General features: G+C 61.0%; 1 protein-coding gene across 1 annotated transcript in view; it reads left to right on the top strand.

The window, feature by feature from the left end:
• Window positions 1–7,942, top strand: part of PER1 (period circadian regulator 1) — a 19,257-nt gene that overhangs the window by 953 nt on the left and 10,362 nt on the right. Inside the window, exons 2-6 of the mRNA XM_026660369.2 lie at window positions 5,595–5,927; window positions 6,448–6,546; window positions 7,009–7,163; window positions 7,361–7,482; window positions 7,589–7,790. Of these exons, the coding sequence (XP_026516154.1) occupies window positions 5,689–5,927; window positions 6,448–6,546; window positions 7,009–7,163; window positions 7,361–7,482; window positions 7,589–7,790 (817 nt within the window). The 5' untranslated portion in view covers window positions 5,595–5,688. The remainder of the gene's footprint in view (window positions 1–5,594; window positions 5,928–6,447; window positions 6,547–7,008; window positions 7,164–7,360; window positions 7,483–7,588; window positions 7,791–7,942) is intronic.

Genomic DNA, 7,942 nt, shown 5'->3' with positions numbered 1-7,942 from the left:
AGGTGGGGGCAGGGAGCCAGGACTCCTGGGTTCTCTCCCCGGCTCTGAGAGGGAAGCAGTGAACTTCTCAGAGCATTCATTCCCTTCCGACTCTGTCATCCCCTCGCCCGCCCTGTGTAATTAACCCCGGGCAGGAACACTGCGCTTCCCCTGAGTGGGCTGGGTCAGGGGGCCCGCCGCTCTCCAGAGCCCTGCATCAAAGGGCTGGCGGGGGCGGCGGGAGAATGGCCCTGCAGATGAGCGGGGCGTCTCCGGGCGGTGGGAAACAATGTAGCTGGCGGAGAGGGGGGCTCGCTGAGCGGCTTGGCGGGGAGAAGGGGGGCTAGATGGGGTCCTCTCCTGACCTGCGGGCGCCTCTCGCGGCGGCTGAGTGGAGGGGAGCGCGGGTGTGAAGCCGGCAGGTCTCCAGTTTTCATGCTGAGGACTGAGGTGGGGGACCCGGGCCTCCTATCGGTAGCAAAACGGGCTCCCGGGAGCGCCAGGCCTTTGGCCTTAGAGCCATCTGCAAGGGAAACTGAGGCAGGAGATGGTAGCAGAACAGTGCCCCCCCGAGCTCAGGTTTGCAGTGGGGGGAGGGATAGCTCAGTGGTTTGAGCATTGGCCTGCTAAACCCAGGGTTGTGAGTTCAATCCTCCAGGGGGCCATTTAGGGAACTGGGGTAAAAATCTGTCTGGGGATTGGTCCTGTTTTGAGCAGGGGGTTGGACTAAATACTTCCTGAAGTCCCTTTCAACCCTGATATTCTGTGATTCTAGCGTGTCTTGGGGCAGCCAGCTCCTGCCCCGCAGCGCATGCAGTTAGAGAACAGGGCGTGGCGAGATCGGGGTCCAGGGAGGCTGCAACAAAAGCCTGCCCAGGGGTCTCAGATCTGTGCCGCCAGTCCATGCCTCAGTTTCCCCAGTTATAAAATGGGGGTGATCGTCCCGCCCTGCCTCCCCGGGGGGTTGCCAGGATAAATGCCTGAAAGCCCGAGCAGCGCTCGTGTACTGTGGGGACCATACAAGTGCTCGGCCCAAACGCGGCTCGCCGGGCTGAGATCCCCTCCATTTCTGGCCCTGGTGGGGCTTGGCTTTGCAGACTCTGGGCCGTCGTCGGGGTGCCGGGAACAGAGGGTTTGCTCTGGGGCGCCCGCTGAGTGCTCCTCTTTCCTCGTCTTTGCCGACAACGCAAATATTTATCAGCAAGCTGTGTCGGAGGGGACGCGAACGCGGCTGCCTTATCAGCCGGTATGGGCCAGAGTCAATATTTTCACCCCTCCTGTGCCTCCGTGCTCAGGCAGTGTTTTCCCTGCACCTCTTGTTCGGGGATCTCTTATCTGCCAAAGAAAATAATATTTACCAATGCCGGCACTCCTGCCTGCTGCTTACTACTGAATGTTTTTCCCACCTTCCCGGGGCCATCTGTGACTCTTTGGTCCTGGCATCTGGCGGTCTGGATTTGGCCTGCCATCCACCTGTTGACTACCCCAGATGCGCTTGGAGCTGTACAAACCCCCAACTAGTTGGGTCCTGCCCCACCGGGTCCCCTTCCTTATTATGAGCGGCTAAGGAACGAGATGCTAAGGAGATGCGTGCGCCTGCTTTGGAGAGCACGCTGCTGACCATGAGCCATTCGATCGGGTATCTCTGGAATGGGTTTTTTTCCCCCAAGGTCTGAGTGGTGGATCCAAGGTAAGGAAATTGGGTGACATGGTTAGAAAGGATCCGGATGAAATTTTTGGATTAAATTGTAGGTCTCCCCCCTCAGCCCCCCAGTTTGTAAAAATTTTCCAAATTTCCCACATGGGAAAATGTGGGGAATCTCAAAATCTCCTCCCAAATCTGCCTCGTTACCAGCCCTGTAGGGCCTTACAACAAAAATCCTGGCACGTCCTGCTTGGCTGTGTTTTCCCCGATCTGATTTTTTTTTTTTTTTTTGGTGCCCTGCCAGCTGCTGGCATGAGGTTTGTTGATGCTTTTGCTGGTTGATTATGCAGGCAGACCTGGTTCCCATTGGTCGGCCCGCTCGGCCAATGAGAGCCGCCCCGGAACCTGGGGTGGCAGCACCACGGTCCACGTGCGGGGCTGTGTAACACGGCGCTGACATCACCTGGCGGTCGGCCAATGTCGAGGCCGCTGGGCGTTACACAATGGGGGCAGCGTCTCTGCCGGAGCCACCGGGCGCGGGTGGCATTTGGGGGGCGCCCGGCTGCAGAGGATGCACCCTGGAGCCCTGGGCAGCCAAGAGAAGCCGGCCGGCTGTGGTGGGGTTTGCAGCACCAAAGAGAGGCAGAACCCCAGAGACGTGCCGCTGTCACTGTGAGTGTGAAAGTCGTTGATTTGACTCCCCAGATTTCAGTGCGTTTGCCCCCCTTGATGGCTGCGGGCGCTCCCCTGTTCTCACCGCCTTCCCTCCCCCTGCACAGCCTTTCGGATCTAGGGCTGCGGGCTCCTCCCCAGAGGTCAGCTGGTGCTGACACACAGGGATCTGTTCTGCCAGCACAAAATGTTCTCTGTGCAAAGGGAGCAGTCGTTCCAACTGTCCCGCTTTGCCAAGGCAGGGCGTGCCAGCCGACGGTTTCCCTGCCCTTGGCCTTTGTCACTGGCATGCTAATTAGCCCTGGAAAGCTATATTCTTTTTTTGTAGGGCGAGGTTTTGCAATGCCACCAGGGCAGGGGGTGGAAAGCCGGCGCGGGAGATGCGTGCGCCTGCTTTGGAGAGACGGGCGGCTGGTTTGTCTGGTGCGCTTGTAGCAAATGTGTCAGTAAACAACACCGGGAAAAAAAGGATGCGAGAGTTGTAACTTGGGGGGGGGGGGGGGGGGAAGGGGAGGAAGCGGTGGGGGGGGGGGGGGGGGGGGTCGTGGGTGACTTGAATTGTTTTGGAGATGGGTCTCGAAAGTCTTCCGGGGGAAGCGTTTAAAATCGAGTCAGTCTGTGTTTTTGACTCCTTCTTTCCTGAGCTTATCAGACAGGCAGGAGCTGAAATTTACTTTCTCTTCGCTGGGAGACACCAGTCATTTCCCTCCCCCCCCGGACCCCTTTGGGTTTGTTTTTAGCATTGCCGCTGGTTTCACTTAAATCAGATTTTAAACCAATTGAGTCCAGCTGGTGCAAACCCCGGGGCGGGGGCTGCTTTGGGGGCTTGGCTGATCTTTGGTTTCAAGAAGCTACTGATAAGCCCAGCGAAGACCGGAAAAGTGTCCATGCAGCCCTTTGCACCAGTGTCAATCGGTTAAAAATCTCTCCCCTTAAATTAAATGGGTGCAAGGTTCTGGTGTAGACAGACACAGCTCCTTCCGGGCGGTTGTATCTGGGTTGCAGACGCAGCCAGGTCAAGGCTCGCTTACTTAGGAACGCCTTTCCCTGCTAAATAAGTGTGTGTGTGCGCGTAGCTGTTGTGTTTTTCTTCTCCTGCTGTGTGTGTTTGCAGCTGTTGCCTGTGTGTGTGTGTGTGTGTGTGTGTAATCTTGGCACGTGTTAGGTTTAGTGTTGTCTTTAGAAAAGGTAGATTTTTTTTTTCCAGGGCCAACTCTGAGCTTTAATTTTCTCTTATTATTGATGCGGGGCTATTGAATCAAGGTGCGATTATTATTTATTTTTTAAACATCTTCGTTTCACTCACCCCACTGGCTCCTTCCATGCCAGTTGGGGTGTAGGCAAGCGCTTGGTAAACCGAATGATCCCCGATTGGTGTAACGTTTTGGGCCAAAATATCCAAAGCTGGGTTCGTAAAGTGAGGCTCCTCAAATCTATGTTGACACCCCTTAAATATAAAGGCTCCCCTTCCCAAAACAGCTGAGCACCCACACAGCTCATCCTGGTCCAGGAGTTGAGGTGGTCCGCACCTTTCGTTCGGTTCCATTAACTATGGGATCAGGTCTCTTGCTTTCCACACCCAAAAGATCTGGATATCCAGCAGTAAAAGTATCCATCCATCTATCCATCCATTTATTCGTCCATCTATCCCCAATGTCTGTCTGTCTAAAGAAGCATTTAAAAAAATTAAAATCCATTTGTTGGTGTACGTATCTGTCAGGACCCGAGCACCAAATTCCCAGTTTCTCTGGTAACCGCCTGTTGACTTCCCCCATCGCTGCCTCTTGTTGCCAGGGGAACGTGGAGCGCGGTGCTCAGGTCCCGGCTGGTAGCTAAAGCAGAGGAGGCCATTTGAAATGGGCGATTCTTTATAGGCACGGCCGTGGGGTCCCTGCTGCCGGGCGGATCTCGCGGCCTCAAAATCGGCGAATCCGGTTCATTCCGCAGCGTCTTTGCCGACTCTCTGTTTACAAAACCTTTGGCTCCGGCCCAGACCAGCTTAGCTCCCTGTCTCTCGGACGGGCTGCTAAATATAGCCGGGTGACGGAGAACTTACCGGCCGAGTGTAAAGAGTCCCAATAAGAGGCTGAGAGCAAACAGCTGCGCTAAGAATAGGCTGGCTTTGGTGCCTGAAATAGACCCACAGTGGCTCACTGGGCTCAGAGCTCACTGCACTGCTGTGGGCCCCATGTGACCGGCTCCAGCGGGCTCGGGAGAAAGGGGCTGACATCTGGAGTGGGGCTCGGTGCCCGCACCTCCGGGCTGTGTCCCAGGGTTCTGCCCGACTGATGGCCAGGGGCTTGGGCCTGGCTGTCGGAATTGATGCAGCGGAGAGGAGGTGTGGACTATGAGCCAGGACGCCTGGGTTCTCTCCCTGGCTCTGGGAGAACAGTGGGGTCTAGTGGTTAAAGCGGGATGGGGGCTGGGCGCCAGGACTCCTGGGTTCTATCCCTGGCTCTGGGAGGGGAGTGGGGTCTTGTGGTTAGAGGGGGGCTGGGAACCAGGACTCCTGGGTCCTCTCCCCTGCTCTGAGAGAGGAGTGGAGTCTAGTGGTTAAAGTGGGGTGGGTGGTGGGTGCCAGGGCTCCTGGGTTCTCTCCCCGGCTCTGGGAGGGGAGTGGGGCCTGATGGTTAGAGTGGGGGAGGTGTGGGGGTTGGAGACAGGACTCTCTGTTCTCTCCCGAACTTGGGGAGGGGAATGGGGGCTAGTGGTGAGAGCAGGGCGGGCTGGGAGGCAGGACACCTGGGTTCTCTCCCCGGCTCTGGGCAGCGTTTGTCCCTTAGCAGTGTATTTTTGATGAGTAATAAGCCATGGGGTCTGATGGAGAGCTCCTTTCACCCACCACCACGTGGGGCGGAGTGTATGCCAGGGCTGGCTGTGCTCAGGGAATGGGGGGTGAATTGAGTGGTAAGAGCCAGCGGGGTGGGGTGTATTCCAGGGCTGGCTGGGCTCTGGGATGGGGAGTGAATTGAGTGGTAAGAGCCAGCCGAAACCCTGGCCCAGTGCTGACAGCCGGCAAGGGCACAGCTGGCCTGGGACGCGCCAGCCGGCTGCGGCTCCTCCGTCTCCCTGGGCCTTGTCCCCTGGCCTTGCTCAGTGCATGTCCCAGCTCCCTGCAGTGTGCTGGACCTAGGCCGACGGGGTCTGCTTGGCTGGCGGATGGAGGGTCTGTGTTGGAGCCAATTGACCCCCCAGGAGCCAGGGAGGGGGGGTCCCCCTGCAGCCCCTTGGGGCAGGCTGGACCTAGGAGTCGGTGGGGGCCCGGTGCCTCTAACCGCAGCTCTCTCCGCTCTCACAGGTACAGCCTACGACATCTCTGACTGGATCTGTCTCTAGCCCTGAACCCTGCACCTCCGCGCGGGCCGGGTGATGTCCCTGGCTCCTCCCCAATCATGAGCACCGGCTGTGAGCCAGGCCAGACGCTCTTCGAGGGGGCAAGTGTGGGCGGGGCCGGCTCCGGAGCCCCCCGGCGGACCCAGGCCCAGGGCCGGGCCACCGACGACATGGATGCCAACAGCAACGGCTCCAGCGGCACCGAGTCGCACGGGCGGGACTCCCTGCGCAGCGACCGCAGCAGCAGCGGGAACGGCAAGGACTCGGCCCTGCTGGAGACCACCGAGAGCAGCAAGAGGTAGGGGGTGCGCAGACCCCGGCATCCGGGGGCATGGAGGGGCGCCGGGCCGGCTGGCGGACCCCGGCGTCCGGGTGTGTGGATGGGGCGCCGGGCCGGCTGGCGGACCCCGGCGTCCGGGGGCGTGGAGGGGCGCCGGGCCAGCTGGCAGACCCCGGCGTCCGGGGGCATGGAGGGGCGTGGGGACGGTGGGGTGTTTAGAAGGCAGATCAGGGTGACCTAGGCTCCGGGATGCCACGGTGAGGGGCGTGGTCTATGCACCCCCAGCCTGGGAATGGGGGGAGGGGCCCCTCTGCCCATTAGTGCCTGGCATTGTGGGGGTGGGGGGCTGCCCATGGGGGCCTGGGACGCTTGCTCTGATCTCTTCCCCCCCACCCCAGAAGGGCTGGGCAGCCCCTCTGGGTTTGCCTCGGGGTGCCCCACATTCCCTGCCCCTCGTGCTGTTCCAGCCAGGCAGCAGCAGCGCCCGGTGGGCAGCGGGGCCGCGGTTCTGACCAGCCCCCATCTCTCTCCCCAGCAGCACCAACTCCCAGAGCCCGTCTCCCCCCAGCAGCTCCATCGCCTACAGCCTGCTGAGCACCAGCTCCGAGCAGGACAACCCCTCCACCAGCGGCTGCAGGTAGGCGAGCACAAGGGGTGGGGGGCCTGGAGGGGCGGGTACATGGCCCTAGGGGAGATCCTCCCCAGCCCCCCCATACACACCATGTTCTGCACCGTGGCTGACACTCATCGGCTCCTCTCCCCTCTGGAGAAGCCAGACTGTGCAGAATTACCAGTGGGAGTAAAGAGGGGAGTGGGGGCTGGTGGTTAGAGCAGGGGGGCTGGGAGCCAGGATTCCTGGGTTCTTTCCCTGCCTCGGGGAGGGGAGTGTGGTGCAGTGCTTAGAGCAGGTGGGGTTCGGAGCCAGGACTCCTGGGTTCTCTTCCTGGTCTGCCACTGACTCACAATGTGACCTTGGGCAACTCCTTCCCCCTCCCTGCAACTGGGCGGTGTGGGGCCAGCGGGGGGGTGTTGGGCTGGTGGCGGGGGGCTCGGGCCTGTAGCCCGGTGGCTCACCGCCCCCCCCCCCCCCCCACCGTAGCAGCGAGCAGTCTGCGCGGGTGAAGACCCAGAAGGAGCTGATGAAGGCGCTGAAGGAGATGAAGATCCGGCTGCCCTCGGAGAAACGCGGCAAGGGCCAGTCGGGCACCTTGGCCACCTTGCAGTACGCGCTGTCCTGCGTCAAACAGGTCCAAGGTAGGGGGCGCTGGGCTGGCTGGGGGGCGTGGTGCCCCGGCAGGGGCCCCCAGGGTGGGATCCAAGGGACCCAGCCGCCCGCTGTCTGTGGTACCGCGGAGGTTGCCGGGCAGGGCCGGCTGGGCTGTGCCCGGCCTGTGGTGGGCAGGGGGTGCCCACGCTCCCAGGGCTGACGGGCTCTCCTCCCGCCCCCGCAGCCAGCCACGACTACTACCAGCAGTGGACCATTGACGAGAACCAGCCCTGCCACCTGGATGTGGCCAGTTACACCATCGCCGAGCTGGAGGGCATGACCTCCGAGTACACCCTCAAGAACCCTGTGAGTGCCTCCCCCCCCCGGCTCCCGGGATACCCCCCAGCGCTGCGAGCCCTGTTCCTCTCCCCTGGTGCCCCGCCTGCCTCCCAACTGCCCCCTGTCCCCGCAGGACACGTTCGCCGTGGCCGTCTCCTTCGTCACGGGCAAGATCCTCTACATCTCGGACCAGGCGGCCTTTGTCCTGCACTGCAAGAGGGACGTCTTCAAGGGGGCCACCTTCGCCGAGTTCTTGGCCCCCCAGGACGTCAGCATCTTCTACGGCTCCACTACCCCCTTCCACCTGCCCTCCTGGAGTGCCTGCACCTCGGCCAGTGAGTGCCTGGGAGAGGGGGCTCTGAGGCCAGGGTCTTCTCATCTGGGATCTAGTGGTTAGAGCAGGGGAGGCTGGGAGCCAGGACTCCTGGGTTCTCTCCCCGGCTCTGGGAGGGAGGAGTGAGGTCTAGTGGTTAGAGTGGGGGTGGGG

This window comes from Terrapene carolina, unplaced genomic scaffold (genome assembly GCF_002925995.2).
Source record: "Terrapene carolina triunguis isolate 2854851 unplaced genomic scaffold, T_m_triunguis-2.0 Scaffold751, whole genome shotgun sequence".
In the NCBI taxonomy this organism is placed as follows: domain Eukaryota; kingdom Metazoa; phylum Chordata; order Testudines; family Emydidae; genus Terrapene; species Terrapene triunguis.
The sequence above is the reverse complement of the archived record's forward strand: the minus strand, read 5'-3'. Positions and strand labels throughout refer to the sequence as shown.